This window comes from Trichechus manatus, unplaced genomic scaffold (assembly GCF_000243295.1).
Source record: "Trichechus manatus latirostris isolate Lorelei unplaced genomic scaffold, TriManLat1.0 scaffold00081, whole genome shotgun sequence".
Classification (NCBI taxonomy): Eukaryota; Metazoa; Chordata; class Mammalia; order Sirenia; family Trichechidae; genus Trichechus; species Trichechus manatus.
Window position 1 is genome coordinate 2,716,448 of NW_004444017.1, and position 18,422 is coordinate 2,734,869.

General features: G+C 47.3%; 2 protein-coding genes across 2 annotated transcripts in view; one reads left to right on the forward strand and one right to left on the reverse strand.

Annotated features, from left to right (window-relative positions):
* Positions 1–2,784: 2,784 nt before the first annotated feature.
* Positions 2,785–12,200, forward strand: NRIP2 (nuclear receptor interacting protein 2). Its single transcript, XM_012556942.1, has 6 exons — positions 2,785–2,976; positions 7,958–8,110; positions 10,669–10,751; positions 11,098–11,219; positions 11,479–11,531; positions 12,108–12,200. The coding sequence occupies exons 1-6, from the start codon at positions 2,785–2,787 to the stop codon at positions 12,198–12,200; spliced, it is 696 nt and encodes a 231-aa protein (XP_012412396.1).
* Positions 12,201–14,326: 2,126 nt separating this feature from the next.
* The window catches only part of ITFG2 (integrin alpha FG-GAP repeat containing 2), a 22,635-nt gene continuing 18,539 nt past the window's right edge, over positions 14,327–18,422 (reverse strand). Inside the window, exons 10-11 of the mRNA XM_023735682.1 lie at positions 16,878–16,995; positions 14,327–15,527 (exon numbers count right to left, since the gene is read on the reverse strand). Coding sequence (XP_023591450.1) covers positions 15,154–15,527; positions 16,878–16,995 — 492 coding nt within the window. The 3' untranslated portion in view covers positions 14,327–15,153. The remainder of the gene's footprint in view (positions 15,528–16,877; positions 16,996–18,422) is intronic.

Below are 18,422 nucleotides of genomic sequence, written 5' to 3' on the forward strand. Positions count from 1 at the left end.
AGATGTTGAAGAATTTTCAAACTTAAGGAACAAAAATCACTGAGAATAAAGTTGGGGGAGACATTTCTTTGCATTGGACCCTACCCACATCACATTCTATAGGTCACTCACTGATCTGTCAATGTAGTTAATCCTACTGAAGCAGTTCAGGAACCCAGTACAATATGTCAGTGGATCCTCTTCAACCTCTATCTCAAGCGAATACATGGTGGTGTTACATACTGCCACCATCCATCTGTCAATTTATCATACTGTGGTGGCTTGTGTGTTGCTATGATGCTGGAAGCTTTGCCACCGATATTTCAAATACCAGCAGAGTCACTCATGATGAACAGGTTTCAGTGGAGCCGCCAGACAAAGACAGCCTAGGAAGAAAGACCTGGTGATCTACTTCCAAAAATTAGCCAGTGAAAACCCTATGGATCACAACAGAATATTGTCCAACATAGTGCTAGAGGATGAACCCTCCAGGTAGGAAGACACACAGAATACACAGTGGTCACAACAATGGACTCAAGCACTCCAACAGTGATGATGGCACGGGATGGGGCAACATTTCATTCTGTTGTACATGGAGCTGACGCAATGGCAGCTAAAACAACAACTGTATACTGGGTACTGGGGGGAGCCTGGAAATTTCACTCAAATTGAATCTAAATAAAGCCAGGCACTGGATGGGAAAGAGCTGTATATATGGAATCATACTATAATCTGGTTTTCCTTCCAGGTTTATCATCCCCATCAGTAGTCTCCTTCACGTGTACAGGAAATGCACAGGGCTTGGGAGTCAGAAAACGTGGGTGTGATTCCTGGTACTGCTTTACTGTAACAGCAAATCTTGAGCAAGTGTTCTAAGACTCAGCTTCCTTATATGTAAATGGAGATCATAATAATTATATTTCCTCAAATAATTGTAGTGGTTGTGAAGGAGCCTCCACGGGCTTGGTGGGCAGAAGCTCAGTGAATTGCTGGTTTGTCTGAATGTCCATGTACCTTGGTACTATCTGGGTCAGACTGCACCTCTTGGGATCAGGGCTTGGGCAGGGCACTCACCCTGTGACTCTCCAACACAGATAAGCAGGTGCTTAATAAGCACACTTTGATGACAGTGAAAACCAAAGTTTGTGGAGAAAAAACTGAGGAGAGTTGAGCCAGAGCTATAAAAAGTCTGATAATACCAAGTGTTGGTGAGGATGTGGAGTGTGGGGACCCCTCATCCACTGCTTCAACCACTGCTGATTGGAGTGCACACTACTTTGGAGAGCAATCTCGCAATATCCCAAAAAGATGAAGATGCATACCTGATGCCCACTTCCTAGGTGTATCGTCTAGAGACGTGCTTACACGTGTCACAGGAGATGTGTACAAAAATATTCATAGTGGCATTATTTGTAAGAACAAAAAATGAAAAATAACCTAAATGTCCTAAATGTGAAGTATTCACACAGTGGAATACTATACAGCTGTTAAAGTGAATTAACTAGAGCTATGCACACTTCATGGATGAATCTCACTAATATTGATGAAAAAAGAGCACGTAACGTATACAGTGAGTTCAGGCAAAACTAAATAATATATTGCTGAGGATACATAAACACATATACGCATAAAGAGAGGTGTGGGACTGATGGAGTCCCTGGGTGATGCAAACAGTTTAGCACCCAACCACTAACCGAAAGGTTGGTGGTTTGAATCCATCCAGAAGTGCCTCGAAAGAAAGAGCTGGTGATCTGCTTCAGAAAGGTCACAGCCTTGAAAACCCGCTGGAGTGTATTTCTTCTCTGAAACACATGGAGTTCTCATGAGTCAGAACTGACTCGACGGCAACTGGTTTTATGGGAATGATAAACACCAAATTTAGGAGGGGGCATCATCTGGAGAGAGAGGTACACAGGGAGCTTCAACTATATTGATAACAGTTTATTTCTTAAACTGGGTAGTGAGTAAAGAGTATTAGTTATATTATTCTTTATAGTTCTCTGCATGTTTGAAACACAGCAATTTTTTTTTTTAAAGAACTAGGATTTGAGGAGTCTTACATAAAAGAGGCCGAGAAGTCGGGTCCCTATGTGTGGGGAGGTTCAGAACTGCTGCTGTCAGCCTCTGGAACCCAGAACTCTGACATCTGCCACGGTGGTCAAGGAGAGATCCAGAAAAGTAAAGCCTCTGCTATCAGGGAGAGGAGAGGAGGAAAGGGCACTTTGATGCTGCCCTGCTCTGTTCTGAGCCCCGGGGCTGTGTAGAACCACAGATGGAGAAAACAGCTGGGCGAGCAACCCAGGAGATTGAGAGGAATGCAGAGCAGAGGCAGGTATGCACGCACATGGACGCGCACGCCTGCATCCTGCATGCACACAAAGCACGCAGGCGGCTGCCCCCACAAGCTGACACAGACGCTTCCATTCAAACAACCTGGCACGGGCCCTGAGTTGATGGCACTGTTACACACACACGCACATACACACACACCACTTCCTGCCCACGCTGACGCCAGAACTGGAGGCATTGCAGCGCCTGCCACTCGTCCTCTCTCCCAGTGCTGGGTTTTTCCAGCCAGAGCCTCACTCCCTCTACTGAAATCTCTGGAAATTGGTGTCTGACGTGGCTGCTCGTGCACATTATTTATTTATTTCTTCCTTTCCTCCCGCCTAGACCCTCCTGTCTGACAGAGAGAGGCAGTCTGGGAACAGAGACAGGCAGCAAGCTGCAGGGACACACGGACACAGAGAGGACAAACGGGAGGACCACTCAGAAGCCCCCACCCCGTTCTTCCCCAAAGGGGCCATGAGCACCAGGCAGGAGGCCAGGAGAGATGAGAGAGACACTGGTGGGAGGGGACAGGAGGCAGAGCTTCTGGACCGAGCCTACCTGAGCCAGCAGCGCCGGCTCAAACAGGCCACCCAGTTCCTGCACAAGGATTCCGCTGACCTGCTCCCCCTGGACAGCCTCAAGAGGCTCGGCACCTCCAAGGACTTGGTGAGGCAGCCCCCTCCCCTCCCTGCCCCAAGAAAAGTCCCCTGGCCCTTTCTCTCCACTTCCCAGATCCTGAGGAGGGGGTAGGAGGACCATAAATTGCAGGCTCTGAGCCTCCAGAGTCCCCCTCCCTTGCTGAGTATAGGGAAGTGACAGTCCCTCCAACTTGTGGGGCTCACTTTCACCATTCTCAGGTTCTTCATTGGGGGTGCTGCCATGGCTTGATGGCTCTGAGGACCCTATTCTCATCACTCAACTTCCCACTTTTTCCCCTAACAGTCCAAAGCTTATCTTTAGCAATGGTGAGGTGCTTTGGCCAGAGGAATGCAGGAATCCTCTGAGGTAGTCATTTAAGGCTAGGCGGGCCTGGAGGATGGGTCAGTTTAGGGTGGTGGTTTCCCTCCTCTCCCCAAACTACAGATTTCCTCATACCAGATCTGTCCATTCATTTCCCTTTTCCCCTCAAAGAATTAGACCATTAAAAGCCTCCATTCCTGCCGGAGCATCAGGGTTTCATGTCTCTTAGCCTGGGCCAGCTGGTCTCCCCTCGAGGGCCCCACTCCCTCTCACATAGGTAGATGGCTCCTCCCCAGGCTCCTTTCCTTCCATCCCCCTGCAGCAGCTTTGGCCTTCAGAGGGCATGGGGGATGGGGGTAACACTGAGGAAGATAAGTGGACCAAGGAACATGTGCACATATAGCCATTCCCCTCTGAGAGGTAGTGGTTAAGAGGATGGGCTTTGGAGCCACATTGCTTGGGTTCAAATCCCGCCTCTGCCACTTACTAACTTGAGTGAGTTACTTTGTCTCTGTTCCTTAGTTTCTTCGTCTGTTAAATGGGGATTAAGTTAACAGTATCCACCTCATAGGTTTGTTGTAAGAGCTATATGAGCAAATCCATATAAAGCACTTAAAACCGTGCCTGGCTAATGGAAAGCACTATATATGTGCGGACTACTATTATTCCTCCAGCTACTATTCTGTTCAGCCTGAGACAAGGTAAGCTATGCAGAGTCCAGAGAATACGGAAGCAGATCTGGTCTCTGACCCAAAGAAAGGAAGGCCTTCCAAGAAAGCTTGAGAGCACTCTGTTTTCTCTCCCATCTCTAGTCAGGGCCCAGGAAGGGGGCGCTCAGCAGAGACATCTCCAGAGGCCTGAGGCCACTATGGCTGCCACTTCTCTCTGGGAATCTGAAGGCAAACTCAACCCATCACTGCTTTTCCTGGCCTAGCCCTACCTTTCCATACTCCTCCCAGCCACGTGCCCCCCTCCAGGAACCCAGCCCAGAGTCCAGGCCGCCTCTTAGCCCCATCCCAGCATCCCCCAAAGAGAAGAGTGGTCTGACTGGGATCTCAATTCTGAGAATTCCCAGGGGCACATTCCCCCCTGCAAACATGGCAAGTATGGCTGAAAAACAGGCATGGAATAGGGAAGCAGGTTCTTTGGCTCCTGCAGCTAGGACCCTGTAGCCTCTGTCCTTTGGGGATCATGCTACATCTTTTTATTTGGCTCCAGATAAGAAGCTCTATTAGCATTGCCATCTGAGAGTGGCAAAGAAGGAGACAGGTCCAGCTTTCTGATGAGAAAGTTCTGGGCTTGCCACCTCTCCGCTCTGCCTCAGGACCTCCCAAATTGACCCCTAACAAGTTACCTCCTGTGGCTTTGAAGCAAAGACACAACAGACTGGACCCCATTAGTCTCCCTCCCTGGGACTGCTCTGGAGCAACCTGCACAGCCGTGGGAGGAGGTCTGGAGCCTGCGTCCAGCCACAGGAAAGGTGGGAGGAGAGTTGAGAACTGGAGAGCCTGCTCTTGCCGACCAGTCCCAGAGCTCTCTGCTGCCCTGTTCCCAGGCCCGCTCTCCTGCTGGCAGCCCTGCTGGCAGGGAGCAGTCTCAGGGGCCTCATTAAGCCCAGGGTATAAAAACAATCCCAGGCTCCCACGGAGAGAGGGCTGGAGTGTGCAAGGACTGGAGGGCTACGTTCATTCTTCAGCAAACATTCATTGTGCGCCTAATATATGCCAAGCTAGGCCCTGGGATCTAAAGATGAATGAGGTACAGACATGACCTCAAGGGCTCTCCAGGCTAATGGAGGAATGAAATCCACAAATAACATCTATGAGAAGCATGATAAACGTGAAGATAGAAGGGGCAGTAAACCAGCCTGGTGGGTGTGTAGGGGGCGAAGTATGAAGACATCAGAGAGGGTTTCCTGGAGAAGGTCAATCCTGCATTCATTACAGGGTGCATGTGGAATCTCAGGTTTGTTTTTGTTTGTTTGTTTGTTTTGGTTTTAATGAAGAGAAATTTATTTCCTCACAGTCAAAGTAGGCTAAAAGTCCAAATTCAGGGCATCAGCTCCAGGGGAAGGCTTTTTCTCTCTGTCGGCCTTCTTCTCTTCAGTGTTCCCTGGACTAGGAGCTTCTCAGCGCAGGGACCCCAGTCCAAAGGACGCGCTTTGCTCCTGGCACTGCTTTCTTGATGGTATGAGGTCCCTCTGTCTCTCTGCTCACCTCTGTCTTTTATATCTCAAGAGATTGCCTCAGGACACAACCCAGTCTAGCAGATCAGGTCCTGCCTTACTAACACAACTGCCACCCATCCTCCCTCATTAACATCATAGAGGCAGGTTTACAACATACAGGAAAATCACACAGTACCAGAAATCATGGCCTAGCCAAATTGATACACACATTTTTGGGGGGCCATAATTCAAACCATGACATTCCACCCTTTGGCCCCCCCAAAATCACATCCTTGCAACATGGAAAACATATTCATCTCATCGTATCATAGCAGAAGTCTTAACTCCAAGTCCAAAATCCAAAAATTCCTCTTCATCTGTGAAATCTAGAATACAATTAATCTGTTTCCAAAGGTACAGTGGCAGAACAGGCATAAGCTAGACATTTCCATTACAAATCGGAGAAATTGCAGGGAAAGAAGTGATAACAGGCACCAAGCAAGTCAGCAGAACACATTACATTAGCCCTCAAGGCTTTGAAAATAATCCTCTGTTCTCTGAGACAATTTACACAATGGCCCTGCCCTCCAGACTCTAGGTATTGGCCACAGCCTCTGGATCCTGAGTGGAGGCCCCTCGGCCCTGGGCTTCAGCTCTGCCTTCCAGGCCCACTGGGGCAGCAACTCTGCTCCCTTGGCTTTAGGTGCACCATTCTCCTAGTCCATCGGAGTGACAACTCCACTCTTAGAAACACCAGAGGCCATGGCTCCACCCTTTGAAACCCCTGAGGTCATGGCCATACCTTTTGAGGCTGAAGCAGCTCGGCTTCTTGCGTCCCTTGTCTCTTCAGCTTCTGCTTCCTATGGCCTCTCGGCCCTTGGGCTTCACGCCCGCATGTGCCCTGCTGGGGCAAGTGTTCCAAAGCTCTGTAGCTCCACCGGTAAGGGCCTGGAGGCACCCCACTCCGCCAGGAAGCCTCCTGCGCACAGGAACTCAGCTGTCTTGCTCCGTGGGTCGGCTCCAGCACCGTTTCGCCCTGGTTTCCTGGTTCTGCTACTACTGGTGCTCTGCTGCTACCACTCCTCTATCCATTCACAGTTTCAAAACCACTTCCACATTTTAGGTATCTGTTAGAGAAGCATCCCACTCTCGGTACCAAATTCTGTCTTAGTCATCTAGTGCTGCTACAACAGCAATACCACGAGTGGTATTTTTTCTTTTCTTTTTTGTGCTTTAGATGAAGGTTTACAGAGCAAATTAGTTTCTTATTAAACAATTAATACACATATTGTTTTGTGACATTGGTTGCCAACCCTGCGACTTATCAACACTCTCCCCTTCTCGGACCTTGGTGTCCCCATTTCCATTCATGCAGCTTTCCTGTCCCCTCCCTTCTCGCCCTTGTCCCTGGGCTGGTGTGCCCATTTAGTTTCATTTTGTTTTACGGGCCTGTCTAATCTTTGGCTGAACAGTGAACCTTAGGAGTGACTTCAGTACTGAGTTAAAGGGGTGTCTGGGGGCCATACTCTTGGGTTTTCTCCAGTCTCTGTCAGGCCAGTAAATCTAATCTTTTTTTTGTGAGTTAGAATTTTGTTCTACGTTTTTCTCCAGCTTTGTCCAGAGCCCTCTATTGTGATCCCTGTCAGAGCAGTTGGTGGTGGTAGCCAGGCACCAACTAGTTGTGCTGGACTCAGTCTAGTGGAGGCTGTGGTAGTTGTGGTCCATTAGTCCTGTGGACTAATATTTCCCTTGTGTCTTTGGTTTTCTTCATTCTCCCTAGTAGCAAGGGTTTTAGGTAACCGATTCTGGATGCTTCCAGCAGGTGAGCTTGACAGGCAATAGTACAGGGAGAACACAGAGACCACTTAGGAAGCTGTGGTCTGGGAAAGCTGTGCTGAGGCCCGAATAAGGGCGGTAATGGAAAGGAGGGATGGACTGTACAAACACAGGAGGCAAAATGGTGGAATTTAGAAGTGACTGGACAGGGTGGGGGCGTCTAGGGGTGACAGAGAGCTCAAGGATGACTCCCAGCATCTGAGTTTTGAAGAATTTGACTTCTTTTCATGAAACTATCAACCCTGGAATCTGCAGTCCATTGAAGGAGGAGGTCAGAGAGGGAAAAACAGAACTCCTAGTCAAAAATGTATGTTGTAGATTTGCGACAAAATTTCCCCCAAACATAATACTAGTTCCTGAAATGTCCCTTTAGCCAATGGGTCAGTCTAACATGGACTGTTCTCCTCATTTCTTCGTTGTTAAGCAATCCACTGAAGTCCCAGAAAAACAATATCATTTAATATGGGGGTTCACTTGGCTTTAATTATCTGCCAGCTGGGTCCCTTGGGTAAGGTCCTTCCCCTCTTTGTATCTTTGCAGCCTCCTGTCCCTTTCTTACTCCTGCGAGACTCAGGAATGGGGTGGGGTTGGGAAGAGCATCCCGGAAAACATACGGTGGGGAATTGAACAACCTGGATACTCCGGTTTAGACTTGCCTTTCGCTTTGTTTTGTGCCGGAGTCAGCAGCCGCACAGCGTGATCCAAAGACGCTTGATGGAGGGGAACCAGAGTAGGCTTCAGGGGGAGTCTCCCCTGGTGCAGGCCCTGATTCAAGACCAGGAGAGCAGCAGGCAGACCAGTAGGACAGAGATTCCAGTTCTTCTTGTCAACTGCAAGGTGAGAGGCCTTCCTGGGCTCCGACTTTCATTACCAACCCTGTCTGTGATGGCTCACTTCACCCATGCTCCTCTCTCCCTCTAGTGGTATGGGAGGAAGAAAGAACCTCTCCCCTTAGCCTGAACCTAAAAATGGGGTCTTCTGTCTTCTTTGGAAACCCTGGGTGGTGCAAACAGTTAACACACTCGGTTGCTAACAGAAAGGTTGGAGGTTTGAGCCCACCCAGAGTTGCCTCAGAAGAAAGTCCTGGCAATCTACTTCCAAAGATCAGCCATTGAAAACCCAATGGAGTGCAGTTCTACTTTGACACACGTGGGGATCACCATGAGCCAGAATCAACTCAAAGGCAAATGGTTTAGGAGTCCCTGGGTAGCACAAGTGGTTGAGCGCTTGGCTACTAAAGGTTGGTGGTTCAAATCCATCCAGAGGTGTCTCAGAAGAAGGGCCTGGCAATCTACTTAAAACAGATCAGCTGCTGAAAACTTTATGGAGTGCAGTTCTACTCTGAAACACATGGGATCACCATGAGTTGCAATCAACTTGACGGTTTTTATCTTCTTTACTGTCTCAACCCATCTTCCCTCTGTACAACTCCATCTGTCACCATTACTCTATCTCCTTTCCTCTATCAAAGTATAATATTTAAATGTGAACATGAAAAGACTTCAGTATGCTCTACATATATGGATGGTGTGTGCATGTATGCTAATGTAATTCTCCTGGAAAGTGCTCATGTGTTCCAAGGTGATGGTCTTGTCATTTCTGAAGCCATCTAACCACTCAGCCACCATTGAACTGTTCTCAATAAATGGCCACTGCTCTTCTGCTACTCTCTTTGCTCAGTGTTTCCTCTGCCTGGAGAGCACTCTTCGTGCTCTACAATCATTGTATGCCCACATCCTACAATCTTTTAAGGCCCAGCTTAGATGGTACCTCCTCCTTGAAACCTTTTCTAATTTCCCCAGTAGGAAATAGCCTTTCCTCCCTCTCAATCTCTATAGCACTTTACTCACAACCCTCTCATAGACCTTAAAACTTTCTATCATATTATTATTGTTGCTAGGGGCTGTTGGGTCGATTTCGATTCATAGCAATCGTATAGGACAGAGTAGAATTGCCCATAGGGATTCCTAGGCTGTAATCTTTACTGGAGCAGATCACCAGGTCTCCTCTCCCGTGGAGCCACTGGTGGGTTTGAACACATGATCTTTCAGTTAGCAGCTGAGCGCTTAACTGTTGCACCATCAGGGATCCTCCTTTTACTATATAATAGTCTAAAGGACAGGATTCATTGATGCACCTTCCAATAACTTATCTTGTGCATAGGAGATGATTTCAATATATGCATGTAAGACTACATATACTTGTCTATATCCTAAGGCACACCAAAATGTCCAAAAGAAAGTGAACTTGTCTTCCTTCCTTTCTAATGGTGAACCTTTTGGTTACCCACATCTGAATTTCCTAACAAGGGATTCGAGTCTTCTTGTCCCTCCTCCATTCCTAACCTGGTGTCTGCTACCCTTCAACCTCCCAAGAATTCCTGTAAACAAACAGCCCTCCATGTTTAGCCAATCTTTCTTAAACTTATGGACACGCCATGTGTTGCTCTACTTCTTTTGATTCTTCTGAGAGTCAATTTTGCCTCAACTGTATGAGTTCCATAAACATTACCTGTAAAGACTCAGGCCATTCCCTCCACTCCTTTATTTTTTTATGTATGTACGTCCATTTTTCAATTGGGTTGTTAGTCTTCTTATAATTGAGTTGAGCCTCATCGGATTAAAAAAAAAAATTTTTTTAATTGAATTTGGGGAAAAAATCCTTAAATTTTTTTCTTAATGCAACAATGACTTTCATTTTAATATTTTCCCTGCTACACCTCCCAAGGATCATTTCCTTGCATGTTTTTGCATGTTTGCAGTACTCCTTTATCCAAACTTGCAAAAAGTTGTAAAAGACAATGTCATTGATTAAAACACTCTCTCTTCTACTTCTGACATTCTTGTTGTTGTTAGGTGCCATTGAGTCAGTTCTGACTCATAGCAACTCTGTGTACAACAGAATGAAACACTGCCCGGTCCTGCGCCATCCTCACAATTGTTGCTATGCTTGAGCCCATCGTTGCAGCCAATGTGTCAATCCACCTTGTTGAGGGTCTACTTCGTTGGCAATGCATAGTTGTTTGGACTTTCCCCATTCCTCCTTGCTCAAACAGGAAAGCTTCATGCCACATATCCCATTTGATTTTGTAGTAGAAACAGTACACTCATTCTATCAGAAAATCTGGGTAAAAGACTATTGAACAGTGAGGAATACGCTCCCTGGTCCATGACAGTTGGGCTCTCCATTTCAATAACATGAGCCTTGCGCAGGACTTTGGAGGCTTATCAATCAAAAGTGAGTGATTATAATTAACCTTCTTCTCCTTGGTGCCTAATTCATTCTCAGTTATTAAGTGTTTTGGAATCATAAAAGGGCTGGGGAAATTGAAGGCGCCAACCCCCATCCATTTTCCTGGGACTCACCGAGTCCTCCACAACCCCTCCCTTTCTCAGTGCCGGGACCAGCTGCTGACAGTGGCCGTGGACACAGGCACACAATACAATCAGATCTCCGCTGGATGCCTCAGCCGCCTGGGGTAAGAGCGTGGCTCAAGAGTGAGGAGGTGGGGAGGGTACAGGGTTTCTTTTTTGGGTGATGAAAATGTTTTGAAATTAGATAGTTGGGATAGTTGCACAACTCTGCGAATATATAAAAAACCACTGAATTGTGCACTTTAAACGGGTATATTTTATGGTTTATGAATTAGACCTCAATAATGCTGTTATTAAAAAAAAAAAAATGAGACAGGAAGTTCTGGTGGAGAAGACATGGGGGCCAGGCAGTGGATGAGAACCTACAGCATGGTGGGGAGGGACATCTGCTGATTAATGGGGGCGGGGGGTGGGCTTGTGGTGGTCATAACCCTTATTTCCTAACCACAGATTAGAGAAGCGGATCCTTAAAGCCCCAGGTGGTGGCCTGGCACCTGGGCCCCCAACCCAGGTAGAGCAGCTGGAGCTACAGCTAGGGCAGGAGACTGTGGCCTGCTCGGCCCGGGTGGTGGGTAAGTCCTCCCTTTATCAACACCCCAGCTTCCCACCTGTTCTGTCTTTTCCACACGGGGGCAAAGGCAGAGACAGGGCCTTTGAGCCCCTACCAGCCCCAGACAAGGTGTTCCCATGGAGTCTCTGATTATCCCCAATCTCCTGCCAATATTCTCAGACCTGTGGGATGGAGCGGGGGGAGAAGGTGTGAGTGCTGAGAGGGCAGCAGGGGCCACTGGGCACCCTCCAGTCTCTTCTGTTTTCAAACGGTTCCCGCAGATGTGGAGAGCCCTGAATTCTGCCTTGGACTGCAGACTCTGCTTTCTCTCAAGGTAAGCAGGATGCTAGCACTTGCACCCACGCTTGGGGCCTGACTCAAAGTGCTGAGAAAAGAGGTAGAAGGCCCAGGTGTGGAAGCATGGGGCAGGTTCTGATAAGAAAGACTAAATCTGGGAGGCAGGAGTCCTAGTTTCCAATTTGCTTCCTTGTTGTTGTGTGCCGTCGAGTCAATTCTGACTCATAGTGATCCTATAGGACAGAGTAGAACTGCCCCATAGGGTTTCCAAGGCTGTAATCTTTACGGAAGTAGACTGCCACATCTTCCTCCTGCAGAGCAGCTAGTGGTTTAGAAATGCTGACCTTTCAGTTAGTAGCCAAACGCTTTACCACTGTGCTACCAGGGCTCCTTCCTTACAGGTTACTTATTTGCCTACAGGTGAAAATACAGACCTGGGTTCCTCCCTGGACCAGGGTCCAGGTGAATGCGAACAGGGGTGGGGGGCTGGAGAGGAGGAAGGGAGAGCACAGAGCAGGCGGAAGCTCTGGGAAGTGTGAGAAGAACAAAAAGGAGTGGGCCGGGAGAGAGGCTGCCTGCTGAGGCCTTCTCTCACACTGTCCTCCCCCCACAGAGCTGCATCGACCTGGAGCGTGGAGTGCTGCGGCTGAAAGCCCCGTTCCCAGAGCTGCCCTTCCTGCCTTTGAACGAAGACCCTGGCCAGTGACCACTGTCCCAGTCAGTCCCCAGTGGGAAATCCCTTGCCTTAGGGAAAGAGCTGTGTGAGGAATGAGGCATTACTAGAGCCAGGTAGCTGGGGACTAACTACTGTGTCTGTCCCTTTTATTACACTGACCCTCACTGTCCTATTTCCTCCATTTGGCCACATCCCTCTCTGCTTCTACAGCAACTGTCCTCTTCCCCCAGGACGAGTTTTCACTACAGATGGCTCGTGATCCCACGGTTCTGGTTGCCCTGTCCTTCCTCAAGAAGAGCAAAGCCAAATCAGGACTGCAGAAAGGGATATAGGCAAAATGGGGCCCCAGGCTGGGTCGTTGGTATGATAGGAACTGTTCTGAGTCAAAGACTGCAGCCAACTGCTGTCCTCCACCTGTCCTTCAACCCTACTCCAAACAGCACTCGACTGCCCTCACTTCCACGTCTCTCACCTCACCTTCACTATCTCCCACAATGAGACTGCCACACTTCCCCATCCTGGATTTCTGATCCTTCTGGTGCCTACCTTTCGGATTCTGCACACATTTGCTCACAGGTGAATGGGGGAAGAAGTGGTAAACAGACATTCCAATGCAATACAGAAGGTGAGTTGGTAAAAGAGTATTTAGCTCACAAGGCTGGGACTCTTTTATTAGCTACATTTTCTGGGGTTGCAAATGTCTGCAAAGCCGACTGCTGTTTGATTACTGTGTGCAAAACCTTAGTTATACTTCTAATATTTACTCCAGATATTGACCATTTTCCACTTGCTTTTTGTATTCACCAGGGTCTGTGTGGAAGACCCCTTTAGAGAACCACGCCTAGAAGGTAGACAGGTTGGTAGACTTGTTAGTATTCAGGCAGAACCTTGCCAGTCAGTATTCTTTTTATTTCTAGAGGTATCTACCTCATTAGGTCTTCTTATCCCTCATTCCTGGTCCCCTGAACTTAAGCTTGTCCTGTCCTGGAATCGGTGGCCTCCTATCCCTCTGCCAAGCTCTGAGCCAAAGTAAAAGCGCAAGGAGGCTCTTTTGACTTCACTGTGAAGAAAGGGATCTGAACCTCAAGAAGCCAGACCCTTGAGTGTCTTCCTAGTTGGTATGAGTCACTCAAGTCATGGATTAGGGATAGAGGAAGATAGCAGTGTAGCTAACCTCAACTCTGGGCCAGGAACTGGGAATCTTGGGCTGGAAACAAAATCTTGAACTTGGGGTACATTAGAGGAGGACCAGGAGGCTGCTGTGACACCTTCCCTTTCTTTCCTTCCTTACCTTTCTCAGCTAACTCCCCTGCCCTGAAAAGGAAAGGACAGGAGCTCACCTATTACAGGTATACTACTACCCTGGTCTCAAAATCTTAAAGGATTCCCTCTCCCTCACTGCCTTGCTCCATGACTTCTGCTTTCCTGGATCTCGCCTTCTTTCTTTTCCTGTGTGCCTCTTGCTGCTTCTGTAACCACAATACCCCAGGTCCAATGGCAGAACCTCAGCTCAGCTGCTTCTCCACTTGAATAAATGCTTGTTTCTCCATGCTGATGTCCTTCTTTGGTCTTATATCCTGCCTACCCGGAGCTGAATGATAACTCTCCCTCTATTCCCTTACAGACAGGAAATATGAATGTGAATCCTTCCCTTGGTTGCCCCATCTGACTAGGGTTAGTATAATTTACAGCAATGACTTTCAAACCCTTTTGACCATAACTCACAGTAGGAAATACATTTTACACTGTACTTACTACACACGTACACAGTTACACATACACACACACAATTATAACAAAACAATACGTACCTACATTGTGAACAAGGCACTCTGGTATTTCCTATTCTATTTTATTTTATTCTATTGCATTTACTTAAAAAATGCTGGCCACAACCACTAAAGGATTGCAACATATAATTTGAAAAACACTGATTTAGAGCAGACAGAATCAAGAACAGAAGGGACATAAATGATTCAAGACAGAATTCTGATTGTGGTCTGGATCATAAACTTGCATCAGATTTTTAAATGACTATTGTATCATAGACAGGAGCCCTGGCAGTGCAGTGGTTAAGTGCTTGGCTGCTAACTGAAAGGTCAGCAGTTGGAACCCATCAGCTGCTCTGCAGGAGAAAGATGTGGCAGTCTGCTTCCATAAAGATTTACAGCCTTGGAAACTCTTTGGGAGAGTTCTACCCTGTCCTATAGGGTCGCTATGAGTCGGAATCGACTCGATGGCAATGGGTTTGGTTTGGTATTACAGACAATAAGGTGGTTTTTTGGGAGAGTGGCTGGTTGGGGAAATGGGAGCAAGGCCTATGTAGCTCCACAGTGTTTGATGAATATGGCAAAACGAGAAAGCACTGACCCAGTTTCTTTTGATAAACTGAGGAAAATCATCTCAAGGCTGCTAGGAAAAGAAGAACCAGACTGTAAAATGTCCTGAACAATCCCTCAAAAAACAAAACAAAAGTGGCTAAAGAATATTTGCCATTCTTGTGATCATTATGAACGCCAGTGACATGGAGTTGTGCCATGAAAGACGGAGCTTGGGATGAGGTGCAGCTCTTCCTTCTACTGTTCCTCTGGCCCTGAAGTCTGGTTTCCTTACGGGTGTTGGGCCCATGCAAAAGATTTGATCTCCCTCCTCACAAGCAAGTCTCTGTTCTTTACACAATGAGTGTGGGGATCTAGGGGTAGAGGGTGGTCCTGATTTGGAACAAGGCAGGGTCCTATGACCCTGCTGTATGATTGGTGCAATGCACGAGAAACTGGGCAGAGGGCGAACTCGTCTCCTTTCACCAAAAAGACTGTGAGGTCTATAGTCACAGTCACCCTAGGGTTGCCACTATCCTTCCATGCCCAGAGTCAAATCCCACTCCTCTGTAATATATATTCCCTATCCTGCCAGTACCATGGATACCCTGAGGGGGAGGGGGCTCAGAAGAATCCTTCATCAGCTAAGGATCAGGCAAGCCCAGCTAGGTGGGATCCTGGAGGCTGGAGGGAGCACACTGCTGTGGCTGGTCGGGATGGTACAGGGTTTGGTGAAGCAGGGCGCAGGCGGCAGGGAGGTCGTCGGGATCTAAGGGCAAAAAAAGGGGCTGGTAAGAGGCTGCAGGTTTCCTGGGCACCTGGGCCACTGGACTTCTCCAGCCCCTACAGCTTCCCTGGTACTCACCCATGCCCAGCTCCTGCAGCAGACCCCGGTACTCTGGCTCAGTCTCCAGCAGTTTCAGCAGATTGGTGGACTCCATCCGCTCCAACTGCACCTCCCAGTACACATAGATCTTCTGGTTGAACGTGACGTACACGAGGCAGGGGCTATTACGGCCCTCTTTGCAGGCATATAGGCCTGGGAGGTGTGGGTGGTAGACAAGAAGTTTCAGTCCCAATGACAGGATGGCAGAGAACAAGATACAGGCATTAGAGTCAGCAGTTTTTACCCCCACACAATGTCAGGCAAAAAATAAAAGCCCTCTTTCTATTTCTTCCCTGCTGGGAACTCAGTAAAACAGGTGAAACAGTCTGCTATATCTGCTTATCCAGATATGAAAAAAACCCACAGCAACAACAACCAGGCACAGCAGCATCCAAACTGGTGATTTTATTGCTTTTTCCATCTAGTAACATCCCTGGGGAGTCCCTGCTAGCCAAAAGTTCTACGCAGAGGTACCTCAGAAGAAAGGCCTGGTGATCTACTTTTGAAAAACCAACCACTCAAAATCTTACGGCACATGGCTCTAGTCTGACGTGCACGGGGTCGCTGTGAGTCACAGTTGAGTCAACAGCAACTGATTTTTTAATATATCTGGAATAAATGACGGGCAGTCTTGCTAGTCCAAGGGGTAGATTAGCAAAAGGTGATCAGAAACTAAGGCTTCTCTTAGGTGTCAATCCCTTCTTCAAAGGCATATTAACCTTTCAGGTCAGTAGAGGATGTGCTCCACAGTACTGTTCAATGTCCTATCATTTTAGTACTTGAAGATATCCCCTAGTCACCCACGAGCGTTAATGCTGCTTCCAAAACCAAAAAAACCAAACCCATTGCTGTCAAGTCGATTTTGACTGATAGCGACCCTATAGGACAGAGTAGAACTGCCCATAGGGTTTCCAAGGAGTGGCTGCCGGCTGAGCCACCAGGGCTCCTGCTGCTTCCCAAGGTCCCCAGTTTGGAACTAATAAGAATGTTCTGGGAAAATTTCCTGTAAAGAGTTCTGAAATGTTCAGACTGGAAAGAACTTTCTGATGTCTTCAACACATCCCAGAGATGAGAACTTATGCCAGTCTTAAAAATATTTAGAGATGGAGATCACATTGTCTTTTACTTCTGATTTTAAACTCTAAAGATGGCAATTTTGTACCCACTCATCACCCTCTAATGGAAGATGCTCTGGGAAAATTTCCTTTACAGAGTTCTGAAATGTTCAGACTGGAAAGAACTTTCTGATGTCTGCAACACATCCCAGAGATGAGAACTTATGCCAGTCTTAAAAATATTTAGAGATGGAGATTTCATTGTCTTTTACTTCTTATTTTAAACTCTAAAGATGGCAATTTCGTACCCACCCATCACCCTCTAATGGAAGAACCAAGAGCTAAGGAACTAATGTGTTTATGAAGACTTGAGCTAGGGGTCATTTTGAGAGTGGAAATGGAAGACAAACAAGTGTGGTTGAGAGAAGCCACGGGGCGGGGTTCCCACCTGCACAGAAGGCTCGGATATTTTCATCCACTTGGAAGCGGACCACGGTGCGGTTATGATCAATAATATACGTCTGACCATCCCAGGCACATGCAACTACCTCCTCATGTCCATTGCCCTGAAAAAGGCCAGAGATAGGGATGCCAAGTGATAAGGAGCTGTTTTACAAAGGGATTCAATGATGGGGCCGGATGAAACACAAAGGGCCGCAGACTGGGCTCTAAGAGGCAAACAGTGAGCTGGGAAACAAAACAACCATTCACTGAATGTCTCCTATGTGCCAGGCACCAGGTGGGGCTGCCAAATGAGCCACCTTACATAATGGTCACAACAACCCTACAAAGCAGGCAACACTATTCCCAACTTTATACTCAGGAAACTGCAGCTTATAGAAACAGTCACCTCCCCAAGGTCATTCAGCTCGGAAGTAGCAGAATCAGGACTCAAACCCATGTCTGTTTCACCTGACTTCAAAGCTGAAGACTCTTCTCCTAAGCCATCAAGTAGGCACAAAGGCACTATAAACTATAACCCCTCTTGTGCCAATTCCAGGACCAAAGTCCTGTTAAAGAAAGACTCACATACGGAAAAGAAAAAACCTATAAAATATACATCTGAAATTGGTGCTAATAACTCGCTTATAGTAATCTGTTTCTCTTTGGGGCTATTACTTCCACTGAAAGGTACTGAAATGATACATTGTCCATCTGTATAATGTTATTGGGTGCCATCGAGTCACTTCCAACTCACAGTGACCCCATGTGACAGAGTAGAACTGCCACATATAGTTTTCTTAGCTGTAATCTTTACAGAAGCAGATCGATCACTAGGTCATTCTCCCACTGAGCCACTGGGCAGGTTCAAACTGCCAACCTTTTGGTTAGCGGCTGAGCACTGAACCATTGTGCCACCAGGGCTCCTTATCAGTGTAGTATAGTATTAAGCAATGTGAAGTAAGGGGAAACAAACTCACTCCAGACTGATTTGTTGTCATTCTTAGGTGCCATCAAGTCAATTCCAACTCGTAGCAACCCTATGTACAACAGAATGGAACACTGCCTGGTCTTGTACCATCCTCACAATCATTGTTATGTTTGAGCCCACTGTTGCAGCCACTGTGTCAGTCCACCTCATTGAGGGTCTTCCCCTGTTTTGATGACCCTCTACTTTACCAAGCATGGTATCCTTCTCCAGACACTTGTCCCTCCTGATAACATGTCCAAAGTATGTGAGACGAAGTCTTGCCATCCTTGCTTCTAAGCAGCATTCTGGCTGTACTTCTTCCAAAACAGATTTGTTCGTTCTTCTGGCAGTCCATGGTGTATTCAGCATTCTTCACCAACACCATAATTCAAAGGCGTCAATTCCCCTTCAGTCTTCCTTATTCATTGTCCAACTTTCACATGCATATGAGGCAACTGAAAACACTATGGCTTGGGTAAGGCGCACCTTAGTCCTCAAAGTGACATCTTTGCTTTTTAACACTTTAAAGAGGTCTTTTGCAGCAAATTTGCCAAATGCGATGTCGTTTTTTTTTTTTTTTTT